General features: G+C 41.2%; 1 protein-coding gene and 1 long non-coding RNA gene across 2 annotated transcripts in view; one reads left to right on the top strand and one right to left on the bottom strand.

Annotated features, from left to right (window-relative positions):
• LOC116582421 overlaps positions 1 to 27,461 on the bottom strand; it is a 66,318-nt gene that overhangs the window by 34,843 nt on the left and 4,014 nt on the right. Inside the window, exons 2-3 of the mRNA XM_032329772.1 lie at positions 11,060 to 11,154; positions 3,200 to 3,337 (exon numbers count right to left, since the gene is read on the bottom strand). Of these exons, the coding sequence (XP_032185663.1) occupies positions 3,200 to 3,337; positions 11,060 to 11,154 (233 nt within the window). The remainder of the gene's footprint in view (positions 1 to 3,199; positions 3,338 to 11,059; positions 11,155 to 27,461) is intronic.
• LOC116582423 lies at positions 269 to 16,214 on the top strand. Its single transcript, XR_004282426.1, has 3 exons — positions 269 to 340; positions 8,553 to 8,556; positions 16,204 to 16,214. It is a non-coding gene; the product is annotated as an uncharacterized LOC116582423 (long non-coding RNA).

The following is a 27,461-nucleotide window of genomic DNA, read 5'->3' as shown; positions in this document are numbered from 1 at the left end:
TACTAATGCAAGTAACTGATCAATCAATCCAAGAAGCACTCAAGTCCATCTACTTGTCTTACACCAACCAGAGGAAAAGAAGTGATAAAGAGAGTGTTTTAGACACACCTAGCTGATGTCACTTCAAATCCACCTTTTAGGGTAAAGACAACATGGTTAATTTAATTTCACAAATGAGATACAATCACCTAAACAGACCTGTATCAAATTCACCACATTCATAAAATCTGTTCAAAAACCTATTCTATAAGAATCACGATCCACTAGGCAGCCTGGCCGGCTCAGTGGGTACAGCATGGGATGATTGATCTTGGGGTTGTGAGTTCAAGCCCCAGGTCGGGTGTAGAGATTATTTTAAAAATAAATAAATAAATAAATAAACTGAAGAGAAAAGAATAGGTATTCTATTCACAAGATCCATGAAGGATACAGGCAGAAATGTTAGCTAATGGTAAGCTCCATGCAAGCAGGAACTTTGATCATGTGTCTACCATTTCCAGCCTAGAACAGTATCTTGTACAGAGAAGACTCTACAGTAACTGTTTATTGAATTAATGAATAAATTTGCCAATAATGACATGAACTCTCTGCGATTAGACGGAGTCTCCCTGGGAAGGGAAAGAGTGTTCAGCTCAGAGGCGCAGGCTTGGAACTCCACACTGTTGTGTCAAAATTTGCACTGTCAACGCGATCTACCAAAGGTTATGAAAAATTCTTTGATGAATAATAAAAATCATCCTAGAACACGTCGAAACTTGATGCACTACAATCTACTGCCAGAAGAAATAACTGAGCCATTCTTTAAGGCTGCACGCTGGGAAAATTTAACAGCTAATGCAACCTGGACCATAACTAATACGGCTTAGTTTTAACTAGACAATGTCAATCTTCTGATGATTCACCCACTACCATTTTGGTGGTATTTACTGAAAAGAAAGCACTGTGGGAGATTATAGAAGCTCGGGTTGTCACAAGAGCCAATGCAGAGAGTGCCATGAAGATAATTTGCATTATTAACCCTATGCACTATGGTGATGGGAAAAGATCCATTTCTTCCCCCCCCCCAGAAGTGGACTGAACAGTGAGGTTTGATATATTTTTAAATAAGTGGAATTATTTTTTGCCGTATGTTTTATTAATAATCTTACATGGAATATAAGACTCCCCTAATCTGGCCTCCTCGCTTTACAACTTCCTGGTCATTATAAAAACATCAACCCCACTGAATATTTCTCATTGCAGAAATGATACGATTTACCAGAACCCTAGCAGAAAGGCATTCATTCAGGTAAAATAACTTAACCTCTAACTGACCCACTATAGTTTTACCTTAACATTGCTGTCTAACTTGGGGGAAAACACATGTTCTTTGGCAGTTTAAGGTATGTGAGGGGATGGTCTGTTTAATCGAACTTCTAGAATTCATCTTCACTTTAGATGAGATTAGGTCTTCGATGAAAAGAATGGTGTTTAGTTTCATCCCTTAAATAGGTGCATATTTGTTAAGTCAGTCCTAAAATTGATGAACAGTAGGAGCTCAGGGGATAGGCAGACCATTAATAGTTCCATAGCCTTTTCAAGTTGCTTTCCTTTGCGGAACCTCAGCTTTCTCCCCTGTAAAATGGGGACAATTGTACCTGCCTAACAGAGTGGATGTAAGGAGTTTGTGCATAAAAAGAGCACTTTGTTATTTACTGTGAGCCTCCAGGGAAAATAAAAATCTCTCAGCTCCTGAATGTTCAACAGGAAGAAGTTAGAAGCCCAAGTCTGCTCAGGTTCCAGGACAATCACCAGACTCATTTGCCTCCCAGTTGGACTGGGGAGTGAGTGAATGGATGTGACTGTTTGTGTAATTAGTAGTTGAGTGCGAATACGTTAGGTAGGCTAACACACACAAATGTGCTCAGCAATTGTTTGTTGCTACCATTCTCAGTGTTGTTATTGCCTAGTCCAGGGAAACACCATCCCACGCAGAAAAGAGAAAGTGGGGAAGCAAAGGGGTGTTTTCCCTTTGTGATCATGAAGCCTCTGGAAACCTGCGTTCATCAACACTTTGCGTCATTTTTTTATACTTTTATACTTTCTTCATTCCTCCCTAGATTTCTGAACTCCATTTTGCCAGACTCTTCCCCCTAGCATCCCGAACCATCCCAAAGCAGCTATCGGAATTTCCCCAGATTTCCCTGATTGTGCATCAGTGTGCATACCCTCACAAGTTCCCTCGACCCCAAGCTTCAGAAGTCCCCGCAGGTGTGGAGCCTGACTGCCTGGGGAGCGGGGGGAGCGGTTGAGAAGTGACTCTACCACTAATTATGTACTATACAGTGGCTAACTTAATACAAAATAAAAGGAGTCTCTCCCTCTTCCCTCTTCCCCCTCCCCGCTGTGCTCTCTCACTTTCTCCAATAAACACATAAATGTATATATAAAACAATAAAGAATGAGTAAACTGCCATGGCAGATCAGAGAACTTGTGACCTCTCAGGGCACATCTCCAGACTCCAGCTGCTCCATGCTGGGCTTCAGTAAGAAAGAATAACACTGGCAACAGCTGCCGTTTCCTGTGTGGATGTCAGCAGAGTTTAAATAATCTCATTTCAACAGTACGAAACTGCACAACCCAGCTAGACTTCCCAAGAGTCAAGGTGTGACACAGAGGAAATTATCTAAGTGTGCAAAGAAATGTCAGGTAAGAATGAGAATGAATAACCTGTTCAGTCTTAAGAAATGGCCTCAGACTACTGTGTTCCTTGGGGCCTTAGAATTGCCTCCTAGGTGCCTGGGGGGCTGCCCAGGGCACTGTGTGTGTGTGTGTGTGTGTGCACGCGCGCACATGGTCCCACCACAGATGACTCCCGCTCCCCTCATCTCCCCATCCCCCACTCTCCATAAAGGGTAAAGAGGAAAAAAAAGCTGAGAGCCTCTTACCCCTACTCCAGTTGGACTGGGGTGAGGGTGGACAATTCAAGGGCTACAGTGGGTGATGTGGAGGAGAGCCAAGCTGATGCCGGCAGTGATTCCCAGAGTCCACAAGGATTTTTTTAAAAGAAAAAAAGAAAAGAAAACACAGAATACTACTGTAGAGCTGACAGCCTACTGGTAGAATGGCTTTGAGAAAAAAACAACTAAAAACAAAAACAAATACTTTCCCAAATACAGTGCTCTCCTACTGGTCAGTTGAGTAAAATGTCAGACTTACCTTGACATATTGTACAAGACGTTCATTTACGTTCACTTTGTAAGTTTCTAGACCCAGCTCCTTGGATAAACGTAAGATTCTGTTCTGGGTTGGTCCCACATAAGCCCCACCAACATCTACGTAATTGACATGTTCATTCTGTAGAAAGAAAAAGCGGCCAGAAGATTTCAGTTAAAACTCGGGGGGAAAAAAAAAACCTTTGATGTCTTATTTAAAGACAAAAACAATTATTATTTACAACTCACATATGCCTTGCTTTGCTCTTAGAGAGTGCAACTGAAAATGGCAACCCTTTCTCCTCTGCCCAAGGACCAGGAACAACCCGGTATGACACTCATCACAAAGCAATCCCATTTGTATAGTTACTGGGGAGGCCGATTCAACAATGACACATCACAAATAAAAAATGCTGTAGTACATTCTGGCGATCTAGATCCTTTTCAAAGCATTTAGGTTTTTCTGTATGTTTTTCTTTGGGGCTGTTGCTGTAGGCCTAATTCTCTGATTTCCAACAGAAGTTTTAAATCAGCCCACACTGATGGGCTCTTGATCTTATTTTAAAATATTAGCAGGGGGCACCTGGGTGGTGCAGTCAGTTAAGTGTCTGCCTTCAGCTCAGGTCATGATCCCAGGGTTCTAGGATCGAGCCCCGCATCAGGGAGTCTTCCTTTGCCTTTCCCCTGCACCCCGTTCATGCACTCTCTTTCTCTTTGTCAAATAAATAAATCTTTAAAAAAATAAAAAATAAAATAAAATACTAGCTGGGAAGAATATATCACAGGAAAAGGTACACAAAGCTATAAAAAGATTCATATTAGACCTAACAAATTATTTTATAAATATACAAACCTTCCTTCCATAAACCGAAATTTACTTTCCCCTCTTTTGTGCAGTTCTACATTTTCTCCAGCTTTTTAATGAACACATTTCCCGGTAGTTTAATCAATAGACTGAATATTGGTGACTTACATCTCCTCCGTGTTTTTGTAATAACTTCTCTTGGGTCTGCTTCTATTTTGTTGTCTGTATCTGTTCTCATCCATGTTGCCTTTCCTCCTTGTTTGCCTGATTATTCTCTACTGAGTGCCACTCATTGAATTTGAAAAAATACAAACTAACTCGAATCCTAGGAGGATATCTTTCTCAGAGAGGATCTCTGTCTGCTTCTGCCCAACACCTAGGGGCCCTTATAATATGAGATAACTTTATTGCATTTCCTGGGCCTGATACGATTTGAAGCCAGGCTGAAATGCACACACACTCCAGTCTTCTTACTGCTCATCCCAAGGACACAGGCCAACCCAAAGCGTGAGAGCTGTACCAATGCCTCCCTCCATTTGCACACAGTCTGGTGGGCTCTGGACTTGACCCTCAGTTGCTCTAGCTTTGGATGATTTCTGCAAGTCCTTCTCAGCCTCTCACTTGCTTCTTCAGTGGTCAGTAAACTCCCCCTCCCCACCTTCCAGGGGAAAAGGAGGCCAAACCTTCCGATGACAGTGCAGTGATTCTTCACTACAGTCTTAGCTCTCTGGTGCTTTGAAGTTTCCTGTGTATAAAATGCAATTTGTCCAATCTCTTTGCATTTAGTAGGAGGGCTGGGGTGATTCGCCTAAGTGTTATTTCCAGAAAAGTGATTGTCTATTATCATTCAACTTGTCTTCCTGGCAAAACACAACCTGATATTCTCTTTCTATCACAGGATATGCTTTGCTAACATTTTGTTTAGGATTTCTGTAGCCAAGTTCATGAGTGAAATTGAGATTCTTGTACAACCCTAGTCTCCCCTTTGTGTTAGAGTATTGCTAAACTCACAAATTAGTGATCATACTTTCTTCTAGTCTTTGGAAGTGTTTGTATATACATAGAATTATTTATTCTTTAAACATTGGGTGGAATATAATTCTAGAGCTATCTAGGCTTGCTGTTTCCATTGTTGAAAAATCTTAAACTATGAGATGCGATTTACTTTGAGGCTAAACCACGACCCATATTTTCTATTTCTTTTTAAATCAGTTAATTTTGGTAAACATATTTTTCCTTATACATTTTGTGTATGTTTCAAAACTATTGGTTTAAAGTTAATAACATCCTTTTTTCACTTATTCTTTACTGAATCACTGGTTATATCTACATTTTCATCCCTTTTATTGTTTATTTGAGATGTCCTTTTTTTTTTTCTTGAAAAATCTTACCAGACACTTCTCTATTTTTAGTTTCTTCAAAGAATCAACCTTTGTCTCATTGATCCTCTTCATTGAATATTTATTTTCTATAACATGGATTTATGCTATTTCCCCCTTTTAGATTATATTCTTAATTTTCTAACTCCTCATGTGCTTTGTTCATTCATACTGAGCCTTTTTTTCTTTCCCAGTAGAAGAATTTAGGCTATAAATCGTCCTCTAAATATTGCCTTAACTACATACACAACTTTATTTTAAAAATTTCAATGTGCAGTCTTAAGTATTTTCATGTTTCCATTATAATTTCTCTTTAGACTTGTGTTTCTAAAAACTTTGCTGGATTTTAACTTCTACAGCTGGGATTTTTTTTTTTAAGTTATCTTTTTGTCATAAGTGCACTGTGGTCAAAAAATGTGGTTTCTATGACAATTATTGAGGCTCATGTTATGACCTAGTACATGACCAATTTTCAAAGATTTTCATATTTGCTTGAAAAAAAATATAGTCCATAAAATGATATGCATGACTTATACATGTCCATCAGAATGAGCTTAATTGTGCTCAGACTTCTTCTGTTTGGAAATTATGTAAAAAATCCCCTACTCCATTGGGCATTTATCTTTGATTCCTGTTAATTTTTGCTTTATATTTTGAGGCCACATTATTCACTGTATAAAAGTTCAGAACCGTTTGATTTTCTGTCTTTTTTCATTATGTACTGATACTTATTTCAATGACTTTTTTTTTCAATGACTTTTTTGTTCAAACTTTACTTCGTCTGATATTAATATAGCTATAACAGCTTAGATTAGTATTTGTCCATCTCTTTTTCTATCTTTCAGTTAGAGTTTGTAGTCTGACGATTGTTTTCCTTTGACAAACTTAGCATTTACATATATTATTCCTTTTTAAGTGCTTTAACTTACTTCTTATTTTATTATGCCTATTCAAATAGTTTTTCCCCAGATTTCTTTCCTTCTTTTGGAATGAGGGGTTTCTTCTTTTTTCTTTTTAAATTTTTTTCTTGTACTTGTTTGGAAGTTAGGCCTATTTCAGACTTTTTCCTAGCAATATTAACATGCACACTTAATATAGTCTAAAGTTTATCAGTGGATTATCTTCCTACTGAAAACTACGAAAACCTTCATGCTTCAACTGTGATCACCCTTTTTCCAATCTATAAGCTACAAAAGTACTTTAGTTCAGATTTGTCTTGAAACAAATCTGACACTACTTTGTTTTATTGTTTTGATGTTGCCGAATTATATTTAAATATTTACCAATATCTTTGCTCACTGTCCCCTCTTGAATCTCAGACCTTTTATTTGTAATCTTTTTCCTTCTGCTTGAAATACATTTTTCTTTATCATCTCTTCCAGTTTGGGTCCTAAAGCCTTTGTTTTTGTCAGTCTGGCAAAAAGATTTTTTCAAGCAGGTAATGAATTCAGTTTAGTTCCTCTTTCTCACTGTCTCAGAACATTAAAGATATCTTCTGGAAGGGTGCCTGGGTGGCTCAGTGGGTTAAGGCCTCTGTATTCAGGACATGATCTCAGGGTCCAGGGATCAAGCCCTGCATCAGGCTCTCCGCTCAGCAGGGAGTCTGCTTCCCTGCCTCCCTCTCTGCCTACTTGTGATCTCTGTCTGTCAAATAAATAAATAAAATCTTAAAAAAAAGATATTATCTGGCATCTGTTTTTGTTGTCCAAGGGTCACTCATAAATTTAATTGTTGATTTTTTAAGAGTATGTATGATTTGCCTTTTTTGCTCTTTAAAAAATAATTGCTTATGAGATCTCTTTTCTTTGGTATACTGCAGCTTCTCTGTCCCTGGGTGAGAATTTCTTTTCCTTTATCATGCATTGGACCTGACAGGTTTTGTCTTGTGTTCCAACAATGCTGGGAATATCAGCTAGTATTTTTTTATACCATCATAACTCTATCTTTCACGTTTTAGCTGCTCGCCACCCTTGAAAACATATTTTCTAATCTTTGCTTCAGAATTTCATGCTAGGCAGTTTTTCTAGATCTAGCAGTTCATTCACTTTCTTTAGCTGTGTCTAATGTACTGTTAAATCTGCCTGCTAAATTTTTTCATTTTAATTAGTATATTTTCATTTCTAGAATTTTTAAAAAATTTACCAGATCATTTTTTAGTTTCTTTACCCTGATCCTAGTTTGAAAACCACTTCTTTTCTTTAAAACATGCTGAACAGAAAAACCAAAGATTAAAAAATAAATTAATTTAAAAATTTAAAAATAAAACAAAAATATGCTTAACTATAATTTTTTACTCTTTGCATTATATGACTGTTACAAAATCTTTCTGGATCTTTTTTTTTATGCTTGTCCTTTTTTGGTGCCTCTTTTCCTAGTGTGCTTTTTCATTTTTAACTATGAGTTACTTATTTTCTTTGGAACATTTCCTCTGTAAATGATTTGAGGCCTGGATGGAAAGGATTTGAGTCTATTTTGCTTTGGGGATTCATTTGTTTATTCAAATAGACTGTGCTTTCCTACAAGATGCCAGGTACTCTTCAAGGAGCTTCTGTTACATCAGTAAACAAAACAAAGATCCCTGCTCTAAAGGAACCTACATTCAATGGGAAGAGACCCATTGGGAATAAACCCCAAACATAATAACTAAGTATCTCAGAAGTTGATAAGAACAATGAAAAACAAAAAAATTACAGTAGGACAAGGGGTCTAAAACAGCAGAGGAGAAAAGGAAAGATTGCAATTCAACATACAATGGATATGCTCTGTCAACTGAGCCAGCCAGGTGCCCTGAAAAATTGGGAAGTTCTGAACTCACTGTAACATTTCAGTGCTTAAAGATCCAGAGTAACTCTTAGTGCATCTCCACCCCAAATTATCCTAATTGACTATGCTCTCAGAAGCAATTCTAACAATATGCGATTCAGTTTCTTACAGTTTTCAGCTTTCTGTCCCTTTTTCGCAAAGTTCTTTTTTCTCCTTTTACTCAACTGTAATCTTATGAATGTCAAGTCCTAGTCTGTAAGCACTGAAAAGTGCATTTCCAAGTACCTTCCTCATATACCTAAGGAGTTACAATATCATGGTCAATACACAAGAGTTCCTGTATGGGGCTGACATGTATAAATGATGCCATGTGAAAAATCAGCCTGGGGCAATAAAGCAGCTGGGGAGAGGCATGTTGGAATTCTCATTTCCCTTATATCAAGAAACCTATTCTTAACTGAGAATCTGCAACATGACTGATGCTCCTATTTAATAACCAAAAGGTTTTAGAGATAAGAAACGTTGGGGCTAAGGAACAACTTAATAACTATCACCAAAGTGAAGGAATAATTTTCAGAAAATGACAGAATTGTATCCAACAAGGTCAGACACGCAGGATACGCAATCCTTCTTTTGCACTCTAACACACGTCTTCAACTAGAACTTTAAGCTGCAAAGGAGCTTCGAGTACATTTCGATTGTATCTTCACTGCCCAGATGGGCAAACAAATGTAAAGCGCTAACAGCACTTACCCAAGCTAAGATAGTATGTCAGGCAGTGCAGGGGCCTGAATCCCAGGGTCCTGGCTTCCAGACCACCAGGCTCCCAGTGGACTACGTCCGAGGAAGCACTCAGAAATTCTCCCAATACAATTAATCCGGATTTACATTAATTTCAAGCCAGCAAGCAAACAGGGCAACACATCCGTAGCAGCCCCCAAGGACCCTGTCGAAATGTAGATTTGGATTCAGTGCGTCTGGGACAGGGCCTGAGACTCTGTATTTCTATCATGTTCCTGGGGGACTGACTCTGAGGCTGCTGGGCCATGGACCACACTTTGAGTAGCAAGGCTGGGGAGCACTCTCAGAGCTGAGCCGAGTGAAAATGGACTCATGGTACATCCTTGTACATCTAAAAAGGTAGGAAGCAAATGACAGGGGGAACATGGTGTGGTATGACTGGAAGAGCTAGTACAATATGCTAGTTCCGATGTTGGTTGGCCCTTCCATATCCATTCGTATGGCCTTGCCCACCACACCTGCTTCTACGTACGATGCAGCCTGGAAATGTTAAACACTTGCTTTCTCAGGCTCCCTAGTGGCTAAGGGTAGCTGTGTGCCCCAACTCTGGCCAAGGGGACTGGAGAATGCCCGCCAGGTTCTTCTCGTAAAGGAAAAGCTTGGTTGCAGATAAAACTGGGGATGCCTCACCAAGAACCAGACTCTTAACTCTAGAGAACAAACAGATGGTCACCAGAGGGGAGGGGGTGGGGGGATGGGTGGAGCAGGGGCTGGGAATGCAGGAGGGCACTTGCCCGGATGAGCACTGGGTGTCGTATGGAAGGGTCGAATCACTGCATTGTGCACCGGAAACGAAGAGTACACGGCTTGGTAACTAACTGGAGGTTAAATACAAACTTAAACGGAAAACTGGGACTGCCTCTTCATGCTCCTTCCTGTCTTAAACGAGGGCTCGATGCCTAGAGTCACAGCAGCCATCTGGTTACCATCAGGCAATAAGCCAACATGCAAAGAACGGCTGAGCAGGAAAGACACGAAGAGCGGAAAGCCCTGACAATGAAGCCCAGCGCCTGCAGCAGCTCGGACTCCCTGCCTCCAGACTTCTTCTCACACAAAGTAACCGAATGTTTGTATTGCTCAAGCCGTTGTAATGAGCACCGCCTAAGCCATTTTGCTGTAAGTCTGATACCTCTTCTAATTAGATAAATCCTTTGTCTCTTGCCAGTCATTGCAACTGTCTGGTTTTGTCCTGTCGGTCTCCCGCCTGTAAAACAGTTTATTTGTGTGCTCTAGAAAAGGTTCTCATTCATGACCTAAATGCCAAACACAAGGGCCTCTTTGCAGCCCTCATCCTATGTCAAATGCCCTTGGTGTCTGGCTTGGTGCAGCCTCCCTTCCTCTTTCCTCCACGGATTTGCACGGCATTGCTCCAACTCTGCTGCTTCTCTCTGGCTCCTTGGCCATGGCCCCCGTTAAAGCTGTGTGCTCCCTAAACTTCCATGTTTGGCCCTCTCTTCCCCACCCCATGTTGGCCCCCTGCTTGACCACCCGCCACTGTGTCCTTGAATAATAGTAAACCATAGTTAGCAGGCATTTTTCTAGAATGGTGACATTAGCCCACGTATGGAAAGAACTGAGCTTCCTCGTCATGTCTAGTGGGCCTTACCCGAGCGAAGAGTGTCTCTGGCAGCCGCAGTCCTTTTAGAGAACAAGGACCAAGGACAAGGTGGCACAAAAACATGCTATATTTGCTGTTGCTTCCTGAGGCACACATCTTTTAAGCTGCGTATTCTTGGATAAACAAACAAGGATCCTATACTTTGTGTGTGTGTGTGCACTCGTGTACACGTGTTGTGGGCGTATAGTCACTTCAAGTCCAGCCAAACTGTAACCCCACCTGAGATTTAGGTCTCCAAGTGTGGAAATTATGAAAGTGCACTGAAGTTATTTGTTCACATTTGTTTTCATCCCGAGACTACAAGCTACTGAAGGTCAGAGGCTGTCACTCTCAGCAAGTGCTTGTTGAAAAGCATGGACCCATATTTGCTGGAGCAGTTTAGGGCTCTGGAGGATAAATGGCTTCACTACATGAACCCCTGAGATCACCTTGAGCTCTGGGACTTCCAGTGCCCCCCGCAGTGTAAGTGAGATATTACATGTAAGTGTAATCACTTACCCTCACAGTGTATGTTCTCCCTCCAACTCTGTCCCGTGCTTCTAAAACCAAAACGTTAACGTCATGTTCAGCTAAGAGTTTGGCAGCAGACAATCCTAAAAGGAAAAACAAAAAGAAAAACAAAAACGAAATCAAGGAACATATTAAGACCCAAACGTGAGACAGCCAGGAGTTAGGCAGACCTATACATAAAATGAAAGCAGGGCATCATATGTAACCCTTCATTTTGCTATCTTTCTAATAAAGTCTGACCATACTGTGATCGATTGAGCCACCAATTCGATAATGTTGCCTATATTACATTATCATAATTTTATCATCTCTTATAAGGTTGGTTGACAAAATGTAATTGTTTTTAAAATATATGTATTTTTGGTGATAATGAAATCCTATTTAAGAGAATGTGCTAAACCCCTAAATCAACCCTTATTGTGCCCTTCTTCCAGAAAACCTGATTGCATAAACAGAAGAGTTTGTTTTCTTGGAAACTTCCCCTGGCTACAACAGCCCTCAATATATCTGTGCTTTTCTCAACTTAAAAACCCCTTGTAGGGGCGCCTGGGTGGCTCAGTCAGGTAAGCGTCTGACCCTTGACTTCAGCTCAGGTCTTGACTTCAAGGTTGTGGGTTCAAGCCCCACGTTGGACTCCACATTGACTGCAGAGCCTACTTAACAGAACAAAACCCTTATAATCACATCTTATGAATTCTATCTGAATTATATGCTTGCTAGGGCTTGTTTTTCCCACCAGATTCAAAGTTACCTAAGGTAGGAATCATGCATCACACTATTCGTTGGCTCAAAGCTGAGAATGGGTTTTTCACATCTAAATAAAAACCGTCATAAAAGATGGATTTAAAACCTAATACAGTAATACCAGAAAAGGTAAATGTTGCAGATTAACATCATTATTGTGACAAAAGGGTTAGGAACCTACCTATAGGGACTCCAACTGGCCAAAGATGGAACAATCTAAGTATCAAATCAAATTAACAACTGCAGGGGGGAGATAGGGCAGGGGGAAAAATACAAAATAACTGCGGTGGCTGAAATACATAAATTCCTAATAATATTAAACCAATTAAAAAAAAAAAACTCTCCCCGGATCTTTGGAGAAGGATAAGGAACCACCTCACCAGTTTGGAAATGCCTAAAGGAAAAGAAAAGCATCTGGCATTCATCCTACCTCTCCTACTTGCAGTGAACTGCAAAGCAACCAAACAGCTAACAAAGGGAGGTTCTGCACCTAAAAGCATGCTAGCTAATCAGTGAAGACAAATAAAATTAGAACATCAGCATGCTGCAATGCCTAATCAACTGATGGACCTAGTGTAATAAGCATCAACATCTGCTAACATCACACAAAAAAGAGAGATAACCAGATATTATCTGCCTCCTGATGGAACAACACACCAGCATCTATGAAGTCATTAAGAAGGAAGGAAGGGGAGGGAGACAAGGGGCAAATACTAAATTCTAATGTGATCAAGCTTCTAGATCTTCTACTTTAGGGCAGAGGAACATGTTTAAATAGTACTACTGCGATGCAATCAAGAAAAGCCAGATTGTAGGAAATCCTACAGGACTACCCTGGTATTTGTTTTTGTTTTCTTGTTTGTTTTTTAACGACTTGCCCGTTCCTGTTCTCTTCCCCCTCTTTATCCGTTGCAGGCTTTTCCCATAATCAATCTCATACATGTCTTGACGTCTGCTCTCAGAGGACCCAGACCGACACAGCATTTTGTCCATATACAGAATCAAGGATAATCTGGGTTTAGAAGATCTAGAATGTGGGGAGGCTAAACCATAATATCGAGCACTGCTATCTGCTAATACTTGTATGTAGTTTTGACCCCTTCAAGTACAATGTAACATTACACTGCCGACATTCATGAAAGATTTAGGTATGCAACAAATCTTTGGAATCTGCTCATAAAGAAAGCATCCATCCTGTGACATTTAAATAAATTCAAACCAATGTCTGCGAACCTTGGTGCAATGTGTTCTCGGGGACAGAGCCAAAGGCTTCTTCTGCTGAGGGTCATTTAAAAAAAGGATGAAGTTGATATTAAACGTCTATTGATGCACAGATCTTCTAATGTCAAAGTACCACTCTATATTTAAAAGCAGAGAAACTCAGATACAAAAAGGTTCCTTTCTTCCCAGTTCGTCTTAATCAGTCAAACTATAAACAAATTAGAAAAATAAAGCCAAGGGTTTACTACAATTCATCGGTTGGTAGCTCCTCCTCTAAAGGAGGAGAAAGTCGCCCTCTGCATGCTGCCTACCAAGAAGCTGAGATGGCTCTGACCTCCAGCAGCTGTGGGTCCCACAGCGTCCGGCTCCTGGCACCTAAGGCAGCCTAGCAGCTGGTTTGGGGCTACATATACAGATCAGGTTCATGTGCCTTGCCTGTTACCATCCCTGGGAGTTGATTTCATTGTCCCCATATTCCAGATGAGAAAGCCAAGCACCCAAAATGACCACAACAAAGTCTCCAGAAAAGTGAATGGTTTTACTTCTCACACTCTCAATTGGAGCCTGAGCAAAATCAAATTTAATGTGTAACTCTAAACGAGTTTGGCAAGTGGCGTTCAGTGCCAATAAAGAATAAGCACCACTGGGGAATCTGGAGGGGATTGGGGGGAGCGGGACGAGCTGAGTTGGGACAATGACCACACCAGGAAAAAAGTCATTTTTGGATATAAACAAAATTAAAAAGCTGACCACAAGGGTTGTTTCTGCATTCCAGGAAAATGATTGGGCCTATCTCAGCAAGGAAAGATTCAACTCTTAGTTAAGAAATAAAGAGAATATTTAAAACATTTTAAAAGGATTTCAGGAAAAAAAAATGCTTTTAAAAAAGATCTTGGGGGTGGCTGGGTGGCTCAGTTCGTTGGGCATCCGACTCTTGATTTCAGCTCGGATCACGATCTTGGGGTTGTGAGATGGCACCCGTGTAGGGCTCCACGCTCAGTGTCTCATGTGCGCTCGCTCTCTCTCTCTCTCTCTCAAATAAATAAAATCTTTAAAAATGTCTAGGAATTTGAAGAGGGAAGATGTAAACTATCTAAAAAAAATATTTCTTCTACAACACTGAATAAATGGGGTTCCAAGGTTTCAGTTTGTGTTTATTGTGAACAAGATAAGGAACTTCCACAATAATTGAAAGATTAGAAAATACTGAATATGGAAATAAAAGCTAGGGCCATTTTAAAAAAAAGTTATTTAAAGATATATTTATTTGAGAGAGAAAGAATGTGTGCACATACGAGGAGTTGGAGCAGAGGGAGAAGGAGAGATAATCTCTCAAAACCCTGAGACCATGACCTGAGCCAAAATCAAGAGTTAGGTGCTTAACCGACTGAGCCACCCAGGGGCCCAAAAACTTGTTTCTGAATAATAATAATTAATTTTGAATAGATCATTCAGTAAGTCGAAAATAAGGCACAGGCAAATACTTATAGTCCAGGAAGTTTTTCTACTATTATAACTGTGGCTGTTGATTTGAATGAAACTGACGACTGCTTCAAGGTCAAAGTCTTGGATATTCCTTAACTCCTATTTTGTTCTTACTCTGTGTATCACTATGTATCACTTCCCCCATCACCACAAAACTCAATAATCATTCACAGAAAAATGTCATATCTCAATTGTCAACTCCACAGATTAGCTTAAAGGCTTCTGCCTTTAACTTTCAAAATATTTACTTAGCTTTTTTTTTTTTTTGTAAATGGGGTAAAATTTTTAGAAAAGGCTTTTAAGTCTGAAGGCAAGTCACCAAATACAATGTAGCTATTGCAAAATGGATTTTATTATTTTTTAATTGAAATATAGGGCTCCCCACAAGTGTAGCTACCATCTGTCACCATACAACGCTATTACAATACCATAGACTATATTCCTTATGCTGGACCTTTCCTCTCCATGACTAATTCCTTCCATAAAAAGATTTTATACTCAAATTCTTTAATTTTCATATTTGTTATGAACAGAATAAATCTCATATAGATTTAATGTTCATCTTTTTCCAAAGAAAAATAGATCAGCCAAAGCTAAGAGCACTGAATGCCATAGCTCCTCATTTCATTCATTTTCCATCATTTCATTGCCACATGGAAGCCTGAGTGATAGAAGAGACCTGCCCCCCACCCAACCCTCCTGGTAGGCACCATCACCCCTCCCCTGCCAAAATAAGGAAAGGGTTTGTTATAGTGGTATGCTGCTAAATGGTTAACAACCATCTCTGGGCTGTGGGGAGGGAGAGGACACCTGATTTGTACCACTGGGGTTTCTGTGGTGTATAGACATTCCCATGATGTCTGATTTCAAACTACTTATTTCAAGCTACCCACACGGTATCACCGAATGTGGAATTGGAAAGAGGCCTCCCCAGCTGGTAGAAGCCGGCTCCCCCACACACTGTTAGAGGTATAAACTCTCGGCCTCACATCTGTGTGGAGAGGGATAGAGTCAGGGAGGGGAGAGTGTGTATTAAATCAGCAGGTGTATGAGATACAAGTGTCCTTGTGTCTAAAGTCTCTGGTTCTCCCACAGAGAACCTCCATTTGGAGGGGAGAGGTCTAAGTGGGCACTGGTAGAATCTACCATTCATTGCACATGCACCTACAGCTGTTCCTCTCCCAAATCATGGCAAAGCAAACTCCTTAGGAGGGAAAGAGCCCAGGACTCTCAAACGTCCTGTGGTTTTCTATGAGGGTTAAGAGCCTGGAAAAGTCATGTCACAGAGTTTGATCAAGGCTTACTGTGTAAATCAGGATCTGATCACTTTTAAAATGCAAAAAAAAAAATCTGAAAAACAGGAAAATCAGAGGAGCAGGGCACAAGCAAATCTTGAATCATTCTGCCATTAAGTAGCTTAAATAGGAACGAGGAGTTTAAAACAATACAGTTCCTCTCCCAATATTTCTTCTATCATTTGGGTTTCACATAAACCAAAATAAAACAGGTGAAAGGATGTATTAGATAGGTTTAAAAAAAAAAAAAAGCCAGGCTGCTTTTAAAAACACACACCAGGGCGCCTGGGTGGCTCAGTGGGTTAAAGCCTCTGCCTCTGGCTTGGGTCATGGTCTCAGGGTCCTGGGATGGAACCCCACATCGCATCGGGGCTCTCTGCTCAGCAGGGAGCCTGCTTCCTCCTTTCTCTCTCTGGCTGCCTCTCTGCCTACTTGTGATCTCTGTCTGTCAAATAAATAAATAAAATCTTAAAAAAAGTAAAAACACACGTTGTCTGAGAGTTCAGGAAACTGTTTTGTTTTGTTTTATACAACAATACTGAAAAACTGTGCTCGTTCTGAGATACTCTACAGCAAATAGAAGCAAAATACTTTCCTTAGTTTTCTTTTTTATCTAATTAATTAATTAATTACTGCTGGTTATTGGGCCAGGAGGGCCCAGAGGAGGCAGGCAGCAGCGGTGCTGCTATGGCAACCTCAGACCAAGCTCCAGCTTCTTAAAGCCACTGCCCTTGGAAATGACGTTCCAGCAGACTCTGCACTGCCTCCCAACGTCCGGCTGTGCCTAACCTCCCCATAGAAACGGTACAGGCAATGATCTCACCCATGCGGTGCACCTGGCAATGGAATTAATCATACCTGCAATGAAGCCTTCCAAGAAATGGTCCTCTGCTTCCTGGGATAGAAATCGGTTACTGTGGAACCTGGCCTCACACTTAGCCCCACCTCCTCTAGCTCGCTGAGGGCCCTTCCCTTCACTGTCCTTCCTCAAGGACCTGCATTATTACTTTATTTGACAGAAAAGAAGCAATTCGTCCATTTGACTCGTGCTACCCTTTCCAGTTCAATTTCTGGTGTTGCTTCCACAACAGATGATCTGGTGTCTTTTCCACTCCTTCACTAGAACAAACCTTGAAACAGAGCCCATTCCTCGTGACAAGTGTCTGGGGAACACACTTTCAATACAGGCAGGTGTTTTCCTCTTCTGTCACACTCTGTCCCTGTCAGCCTGTTTTATTTTTCTTCTTCCCCACAAGTGCCACCTGGCACCAGACACAAAGCGTTTATGGCACCTGCACTAGAATGAAGTCCCCAAGCAAGGTGGGTCACAAAGGCATCTCCAGCTCAACACGTCTCAAGCAGGACACTTGCTATCTCCCCAGAACTCAGTCCTCTCTCCCAACCCTCTGCAACTCAGTAAATGGCACCACCATTTACTCAGACGCTCGGGTCAAAACTCTTGAAGCTATTCCTGATTCTTCTCCTTTTGTCACTTACTTCATCCATTCGAGGGGCAGGTCCTCTTGGTTGTGGCCTCAGACTATGTTCCGAATCTGCCTGCTTCCCATTGCGACCACAGACACTCTGGTCCAAGCCATGGTGGCCTTTTGCCCTCACTCAAGGCACCATGATCTCTTGCCCAGAGATCTGACTCATAACTAGTGTGTTATGACTTTTTTTTAAAAAAAGATTTTTTTTTATTTATTTATCAGAGAGAAAGAGGGGGAGAGAGCGAGCACAGGCAGACAGAATGGCAGGCAGAGTCAGAGGGAGAAGCAGGCTCCCCGCTGAGCAAGGAGCCCGATGTGGGACTCGATCCCAGGACGCTGGGATCATGACCTGAGCCGAAGGCAGCTGCTTAACCAACTGAGCCACCCAGGCGTCCCGTGTTATGACTTTTTTGAGAACAGAAATGTGTTATACGTCTTTGCATCCCTAGAACAGACCCTGCCATGTTGCAGGTGCTTAAATGCTTGTTGCAATTACTAGAATAATCTCATACTGAGAAAATGAAACCATGCTCACCTGGATGAGGGCAACAGGGAAGTTTCTAATGCTTGGATTGTATTTATCTCGAGCAGCTAAGGAGACTGACAAGGACAAGGCGCCACATCATTTTAACCTTTGTGTCTAAGCCAGCCAGCGGAGTCTATACTACTAGTACATTTTCTGGTCTCTGATCCAGTATTGTACTTTTTAGCAAAACGGAACAGAGAGTATCAGTGTATACACAAACCTGTCCTTGACACATATAACCATTCCAATCTATGTATCCATCCCTGCGTCCAACTGCAATGTGTCCTTCCTTTCAGAGAAATAATCCTCTGCTTTTCAAAATGCCAAATCTTCTAATCCCTTTGATAAGCTAAAAAGACAGTGCTGTCTCAAATGATAAATAGATGAAAACTAACAATTAACTTCAATTTGCCCGGAATTCGACAGACTGGTTGTCTAGACAGTCCTAATTTATTTGATTATTGTTCAGCATTCATCTTTACTTTAGACAAATGGATTTCATCCGAGTTTGGGAATGCAATTACCCCTTAATTCATGATCCACCCCATTCTTTTACTCAAACTTTAAAAATACACCAAGGGGTGGGGGGTGGGTGCGCCTGGGTGACTCAGTTGGTGAAGTGTCTGCCTTCGGCTCAGGTCACGATCTTGGGGTCCTGAGATCGAGCCCCGCATCAGGCTCCCTGCTCAGTGGGGAATCTGCTTCTCCCTCTCCATCTGCCCCCTCATCCCACTCATGTTCTCTTCTCCCTTAAATAAATACATTTTTTAAAAATACACCAAGGGCCCTCCACACTGCTGTCCCTAGATTCTGCACACTAAGATGCACTGTGGTTTAAAGTGATAGTTTCAAAAATATTTTATGGGAACACTAGTCCTCAAGATGTTCAGGGGAGAAGTATCAATGTTCATGGATGTTGCAACATACCTCATTTCTCCCTCTGGGAAATGTGTGGCACATGGTGGCATAATAAAGGGCCCTAATAAGTCCTGCAGTGAAGAGACCCATTCAACTCAGTATTTCTCCACCTTCTGCCTTTTTATTTATTTTTTTTTAAAATTGATTTCTTTTTTTTTGAAGATTTTTATTTATGAATTTGACAGACAGAGCTCACAAGTAGGCAGAGAGGCAGGCAGAGAGAGAGGAGGAAGCAGGCTCCCCACTGAGCAGAGAGCCCGATTCGGGGCTTGATCCCAGGACCCTGAGATCATGACCTGAGCTGAAGGCAGAGGCTTTAAACCACTGAGCCATCCAGGTGCTCCAAACTTCTGCCTTTTTAAAAACACTACTCCTCGAAACACACTTTGGGAAAGCTGTTTTCATCTCTTATAAGAGTATCCAAATATTGATAGTTATAAACTCCCCTGGACAGGGACCCAGGTGAATGATACCTAGAGCACAAGCTAAGAGTTCTGAAGCAAAACTTGAGGGCAGCTACTGCTTATGCTCTGCTGGCTCTCCTAGTTCTTCCTCTTAATTCTTAGAGAAGTGACATTTTTCTTCAACATTCACATTCATCACCACCTAGGAATGTGTAGATTGTGTATCACATATTAAGCTTTTAAAGTTAACTTTCTATTATTCAGCAACGTGATCTCTGGCCAACAGAATTCTTATATAACTGCACGTTTGGACTCTTGGACTCTACACTCTGAGGACAATAAAAAGTATAGTCAAACATCACCTCTTACCAAAGGTTTAGAAGCAATGTTCCCAAAGCAGGAAAACAGAAATTTTGCTCCCGGTGTACAGTGAGCACACGATCAACAGATTATTTATCAAATGAATGGATGAATGAGTGAATGAATGAGCAAACACGGACAGGCGTGCAAGAAACATTCTGGAATTTGGGGCGCCTGCGTGTCTTCTTGGGTTAAAGCCTCTGCCTTCGGCTCAGCTCATGATCTCAGGGTCCTGGGATCGGGCCCCGCGTCGGGCTCTCCACTTGGCGGGGAGCCTGCTTCCCCCTCTCTCTCTGCCTGCCTCTCTGCCTACTTGTGTTCTCTCTCTGTCAAATAAATAAATAAAATCTTAAAAAAAAAAAAGAAAGAAAAAGAAAAATTCTGGAATTTAAGCCACGGCTCAAAGAAAACCCATTTAACCTGGAAACGGTCACCTTAAACGTCATCTTGATGTGTCAACTATACCTCAATTAAAAAAAAATTTCTAATTTTAAAAACAAAGTAAATGACTTACCGATAAGAAAAAAGAAGACAAGAAAAAAAAAAAGAAAAAGTTGTTTTTGTTGCATTTCAGAATTCACTCAAAACCCACAACACTTCTGTCAAGTCTTACTTCCTCTAAGAAATCCTACCCTTGTCTGTCATTTCCTGCTTCCCTTGTCTGTCCCACCACTGACCTCCTGAACCAACCTCAGACGCCAACAGCATTTCAGATTTCTAGTTGGAATGGCACAGAAAGTTCCTGGGCATCACCTGGTCAGTGGAGAGACAAGTGGACTCTCAGATAAACTGGAGAATTTCACTCCTCTACTGAATTTTTTCAAATGCTCCCAATGACAAAGGAGCATAGGCTATCATGAATGCATGTTAAAGGGATGTCTGGGTGGCTCAGTGGGTTAAAGCCTCTGTCTTCGGCTCAGGTCATGATCCCAGAGTCCTGGGATTGAGCCCCGCATCAGGCTCTCTGCTCAGTGGGGAGGCTGTTCCCTCCCCTCTCTGCCTGTCTCTCCACCTACTTGTGATCTCTGTCAAATAAATAAATAAAATCTTTAAAAAAAACTGCATGTTAAATAACAAATATATATTTAATATTAGTGGCTTAATTTCAATACCTAAAATCTGTAAATACCAATCTTGGAAAACTATTTTCCAAAAAAAAAAAATCACATCAACCACCATAGCCTTCCATTTTCTTCACCTGTGTTGTCTCCCCACATTCAATTTTTCCAAAACATGTCTGGTTCACTGCTTATCATGGACTTAATATAGGAGACACATATGCCTTATTTTTCAGCCTAGATGTCTTGACTGTTTTTAATCATTGTCTATTTACAAAGTCATTACTTGTAACTGTCTAATGACTTAGTCAATCCTTTGAATTCTCATTTTTCCACTACTTCTGCGAACTCTCAGTCTCAGCCCCAAATAGTTACACTACAGGGACAGTGATGCTGAAGACGTTTCCATAACAACTGATGTTGGCCTGGGGCAGGAGGAAAAAGTCTATGAGTAAAAACTCATATTTTTTGGTGTAAAGTTTCTTTTTTTAAAGATTTTATTTATTTGACAGACAGAGATCACAAGCAGGCAGAGGCAGACAGAGAGAGGTCGGGGGGAAGCAAGCTCCTCACTGAGCAGAGAGCCCGATTCGGGGCTCGATCCCAGGACCCTGAGACCATGACCGGAGGTGAAGGCAGAGGCTCAACCTACCAAGCCACCCAGGCGCCCCATGGTGGAAAGTTTCAATAGCTTTCATCAGATATTCAAAGGGAGACAGGATCCAAAAGGTTAAGAACCACTGATGGAAACTAGTCAAACAACTGCTCTACATGATCCTAAACACACCAGGTATGGACCTTTCAAAAAGGAAATAAATTCTTCATATGAAAGTCATTTGACCTTAATAGGGTGTCCCATATTTTTAAGTAAAAATGTTCGTGCAGCAGTAACAGGCCATGTAACATATTCTAAAACATAAATTACTGTGCAACAATAGTTATCACTGTGTTTTAGAGCATCAAGCGTCAAAGTAAAGCAAAAATAAAGTTTACTGCAGTTCTAGGGACGGGCCTACGGGGCAAGCCCAGCGAGGCAGCGTAAAGAAGCAGCACTGCCCTGATGGTCAACGTTTTAGGGGTCCAAAGTCAAGAATTTTTTGGCATTTGGTAATTTACTTGATCCCGTGGAGCCTCTGTGTTGGTCCCTGTAAGGGCTTACAGGCTGTAATTCTGTGACCTTTGAACATGGTTAATATGTGATAAATCCAACTCTCAAAGCTTATCATCTGATGTTTACGTTCTTATTGACACTTTTACCGAATCAATTGATTAATTATTGCTATAAAGTGGGGGTTTGTTTACTTTGGCTTAGCAACAACTACAAAAGGGTTTTGAAACTAAGGCTCAGAGAAGTCATGGAGAAGGTGTGAATGAGCTTGTTTGTAAGAGAGCTCCAGACTCGGATTTAATTAAGTTAGTGTAGGATGTCAGTGTGAGAGATCATGGAAACTGTTTCCAGAATACAACATGGAGGGAAGAATGTGTAGAGGAGGTTATTCAAAAGAGAAAGCTGAAGAGACAGACAGTAGGACGACTACTAATTACTAAAAGAGATGCTGGAAGATACATTACATATAACATAGTCCAACTTAATCCAACCTCTAATTGTATAGATGACAAAATCCACAGCTTAAAGATTTTACACTGCCCTGGGGGCACCTAGCTGGCATAGTCAGTAGAGTGTGCAACTCTTGATCTCGGGACCGTGAGTTTGAGCTCCACACTGGGTATAGAGATGACTTAATAAATTGTTTTAAAATGTGGAAAAAAAAAGATTTTAAGCTGCCCTAATTCATAATGCCAACATAATAAGGAACAGATCATCCAGAAGAAAATACAAATTCCTGGCAAAACTATAAAATATTTTTCACCATAAAGGCAAAGAATAGTTCTAACCATCAACTAGTCTCAAAGCTTACAATAGTAAAAAATGTAACTAAACTTCTTTTGGCTCATTTTGTGGAATTCTGATTACTCAAACCTAACATGAGAAGGAGCTGTCATTATGAAATCTACCCAATCTCATACACGCAAGCAGTCTTCAAACAAGTGCTGCCTGGATGTCTGTGCTCTTGCAAAACCCTTGTATGTGATATAAAATGACAACAGGGGCTGCCTGGGTGACTCAGTCAGTTAAGCCTCTGCCTTCGGCTCAGGTCAGGGTCCCAGGGTCCTGGGATCAAGCCCTGCATTGGGATCCTTGCTCAGCGGGAAGTCTGCTTCTCCCTCTGCCCTTCCTCCTGCTTGTGTAAATAAATAAAAATCTTAAAAAAAATTTTTTTTTAACTACAACAGGGGGCGTCCAGGTGGCTCAGTGCGTTAAAGCCTCTGCCTTCAGCTCAGGTTGTGATCTTGGAGTCCTGGGATGTAGCCGAACATCGGGCTCTCTGCTCGGCGAGGAGCCTGCTTCCCCCTCTCTCTCTGTCTGCCTCTCTGCCTGTTTGTGATCTCTGTCAAATAAATAAATAAAATCTTAAAAAAAAAAAACTACAACAGAACCTCAGTCTTTCTGGGTACACTTGAATCCAAAAACTGGCAAGATTGGTTATATATAGATTAATATGTGTATGTCACACCTGCACAAAGACTGTATGACCCATAGTCTCCAATAACAAACTCCCACCTTTCAAATTCTCAATCATGGGTCTCTGTGACGTAATTACGCTAATTACACTGTACTTAGATCTATTGTTAAATGCATTTTTCACATTAGCTGAGGATTGTGTGTCGGGTCAAGCCAATTAGTATTGGCTACATGTGGAAACGGCCCATTAAATGTTAGCTAAACCCCACATCTCATTCAACCATGAAGATTTCAAAAAAATCAGAACCCAAATATTCTAGCATTCTTTGTTCAACATCAAAAAAGTTCCTAAAGTGAAAGGATGCTAATTTAAGAAAAAAACACTAAACAGAGGCAAAGACGTGTCCTAAAAGGCAGAATATTAGTGCCCCATCTGCACTGAACCTCAGAGTATCTGAATAACTATGGTGCCGCAAAAAAGCAGCATTTGTAAATGTTTTTTGTAATCACTACCAAACCACAACCGTCTGTTGCCAAGTTCTGAGTTAAAATGCCAAAAATGCTCTCAGCAAAAAGGATTCTTCAGGGTGATGCATTTCAGCAAAAAGGGAAATTGCGGTATGTTGTGGACTCCGTTGTCGGAATTCAGAGGATTAGTCAACCTTCTTGCAAAACAGCTTTTCTGTCTCAGAGGATGAAAAGGATTCAATCCCCGCTGATTTTATACAGTCCCGACTTCTGGGTGGCTAGTGTGTTCAATTCTTTAAGCAGAATTCGGCTCATGGATAAAAATATGGGGGAGGTCCTCTACTTAAACACTAGTTGGAAATAATCTCTTTCCATGTGACACTTCAAAATTTCCAAAACTGTGGAAAAACTCTTCCACTAAGTGTTTTCACTTAAAAACTTATCTTTCAAGGTTCCAGCACTTGTTCATACTCATGACAATAATGTTTCTTCCACTGTTCTAATGTCGATTATTCTCTTACTTGATTCCTTCTTGCACGAGGATGGGGCACTTACTCATCATCAGACCTTTTCCCCCGAGATCTAGCCACTGCCTGACATAAGGTAGAGGCTCCCAAAGGGCTTCAATGAGTCCAGGCAGCGGAGCCATCTCTGCTCATAATAAGTTGCTCTGAGGAGCAGAGCTTTCCCCTTCCCTAGATGTGTTCAAAGCTACAGCCAGATCATCACCAAGGACATGCCGCAGAGACGATTGAAATCTTAGGTGAATGGACTGGACTGCCTGGCAAAAACCCCTTGGGCCCAAAGACTCTGAAGTACACATTGACCCCTGGAGGTGGGCTTTTTCCCCCCTTTTCTTTTTCTCCCCCTACAGACAGCCAATTCAGTAATTCTAGGTTCGGGGCAGATTTTAAAATCGTATGCCACTGGGTTTCTGTCATTTGTTGTATCTGTGTCAGCTCCTGCGTAAGAACTAGCATCAACGGTCAATGACTGAATTGCTATAGTTAAAATAACATCAAGAAATAGACACAGAAAATAAGTGTGCGTTGTTAGACACAGATGACAAACACTAACAGGGAAAAATCAAGGGCAGCCAGAGTGATTAAGGAAAGGGTCTTTAGGGCCACCTGGGTGGCTCAGATGGTTAGGTGTCTGCCTTTGGCTCAGGTTATGGTCTCAGGGTCCTGGGATTGAGCCCTGTGTTGGGCTTCCTGCTCAGCAGGAAGTCTGCTTCTCCCTCTGTTTTCCTTCTCCCCCCACCCCCCCATCCCAGCTTGTGTGTGTAAGCTTACTCTCTCTCTCAAATGAATAAATAAAATCTTTTTTTTTTAAAGGGTCATTAATCAGATGTTGAAGAATGAATAAAATGTAAACGGTCAGAGAGAAACACTCCCATGTTAAGAAAGACAAAAACAAGGAAGCGGTGAAGGGACAAAATAAACATGGTGTAGCACCGTTGACAAGACAACAGTGTGCCTCCATGTTGGGGACAGTGGGGGATGTTAGCTGTCTAACTAAGTGGGGTTGACAACTGAGCGTATGGAGGGAAGCTTGAGGGGCTGGTAATAGACCACTGAAGGAAAGTCTTGAGCAGAAGAGCAAGATGATGAAAGAAGTGTTTAAAAATTCAAGTCTGGGGACGCCTGGGTGGCTCAGTGGGTTAAGCCGCTGCCTTCGGCTCAGGTCATGATCCCAGGGTCCTGGGATCAAGCCCCGTATCGGGCTCTCTGCTCAGCAGGGAGCCTGCTTCTCCCTCTCTCTCTGCCTGCTTCTCTGCCTACTTGTAATCTGTGTCTGTCAAATAAATAAATAAAACCTTAAAAAAAATTCAAGTCTGGTTATGGAATGAGTAAGTCATGGGGATGAAAGGTACAGCATATATGAAAGGGAATATAATCAATAGTACCGTACTACGGTGTAATGGTACACATGGTAACTACACTTCTGGTGAGCCTAGAATAACATATAGACTTAACCAATCTCTATGTTGTATATCTGAAACGAATGTAACATTATGTGTCAACTATGCCCAAATTGAAAAAAAAAAAATATCAACTCTGGGAGAACACTGCAGGATGGACATGAAGGGAGAGCCCAAAGTAAAGGGTAGCCATTGGAAAGATGCTCATAACCTGATGAGCCAAAGGGGTCCAGAGTCTATCCTGGGGATGGTGGAGTCACTGGGAATGGAGAAGAGGAAAAGCCCAAACAAGGAATTAGAAGGATCTGTTGGCTGGGTGTAAAGGGTTATGGTGCCAAGAACAGAGCCAAGACAGTGAGGAAGAAAAGCTGGGTTGGAGGTCAAGGAGGCTTTTGGACATGCTGAATATGAAGCAAGAACAGGACATTAAAGGGTGAAATACCCAGGAGCAGATAATAGGATCTCAGAGAAAGAAATGGATCCAAACTAGAGACTTAAGAGCTTTCTATAGATAAGGGAAATCTCAAGTCCTAGAATGAGTAAGAAAGGGGAAAGTGCATAAGAACACAACAGTGATCAACAGCTGAACCTCAAGCCATTTCAAAACTGGAAGTTCACAAAAATATGGGCGCAATGAAAGGAACAGTAAAGGGGCAATCAGTGTGGAATAAAAAATTCAGGATCCAAGTGTCACAGAATGAAAGGAGTTTCAAGAAGGACTTGATGATAGATGATGGATGACAAATAAGGGCCAAAGCATATACCATATGCCATTATATTACTTACAAATGAGCAGGGGGGTCTCCCTTTTCCACTACTGACACAGTATATACAATTATGTAATTGATGAGTGGACAATAAAAGGGGGCTTGTGGCTATAAGACGTGCTGTTTTATTTTTTTTGAAGATTTATTTATTTTGGAGAGAGCATGCATGCACATGCATGATTGGAAGAGGGGAAGACAGAAGGAAACTTCAAGCAGACTTCCCACAGAAGGAAACTTCAAGCAGGCACCTGCAGTTTAAAGACACAGAACCTGATCTCAGCACCCATAAGATCATGACCTGTGCCACCAAGAGTCGGATGCTTAACCCACTGGGCTACCCAGGCATCCCTGTTTTAAGGTTTGTTTGTTTTTTCTTTTTGTTTTTGTTTTGTTTTGTTAATGATGAGAGAGCTATATTAAGATGCTTCCACTCTTGGGTGCCTGGGTGTCTCAGTCAATTAAGCATCTGGCTTCAGCTCAGGTCACGATCCCAGGGTCTTGGGATCGAGCGCCGCAACCCCTTCTTCTCCTTCTTCTGCTCCCCCCAACTTGTGCTCTTTGTCAAATAAATAAATAATCTTTAAAACTGATATTGAAAAAAGATGCTGCCATTCTTTATAGAGCCAAGATAGTTATCAAAAATGAAAGATAATTCTGTTACTATGGATTGATTTTGAGGAATGTCATTTGGAATTTGTACTCTTCTGGGAGCTACATTGTTATATAAAAGTAATGACACTGAAGATGCTGAGAATTGGCCATATATTATAAGTGTGTGGGTAGCATATTAAGGTGTTCAAGTTGTGATGGAAGTTTTAAGAATTATCCCAAAGCATTTAAAACTGATACAGGGATTAAGTCGCTCACGGGACTCTTCTAAGCACAGGCAAAAACGATGTGTTTCTGAGATGGGGTTCTCAAGAACCCCTTAAGCAATAACGCTTCTCACCTGCTTATGAAATATCCAGTCTGTGTGCAGGGTTCAGCCTGAGCCAGACTTGCATCTACTTTTAATTTTAGCTGTGAACCATCCTGGGAAAGCACCACAGCCAGAATCCAATGTTTCTGGTCAGTTTTGGTGTTAAAGCCACTCCAATTGAGTGATGAGAGATGATACTAGAGGAAGCTCCCTGGTTTTCCACTGTCACTAAGGGACTGGAAGCTGGTTGCTAGAATAGGTGTGTGAAATACTGTGCAATAAAGTCC

This window comes from Mustela erminea, chromosome X (genome assembly GCF_009829155.1).
Source record: "Mustela erminea isolate mMusErm1 chromosome X, mMusErm1.Pri, whole genome shotgun sequence".
Lineage (NCBI taxonomy): Eukaryota > Metazoa > Chordata > Mammalia > Carnivora > Mustelidae > Mustela > Mustela erminea.
Note: the sequence above shows the minus strand (reverse complement) of the source record. Positions and strands in the feature narration are given on the sequence as shown.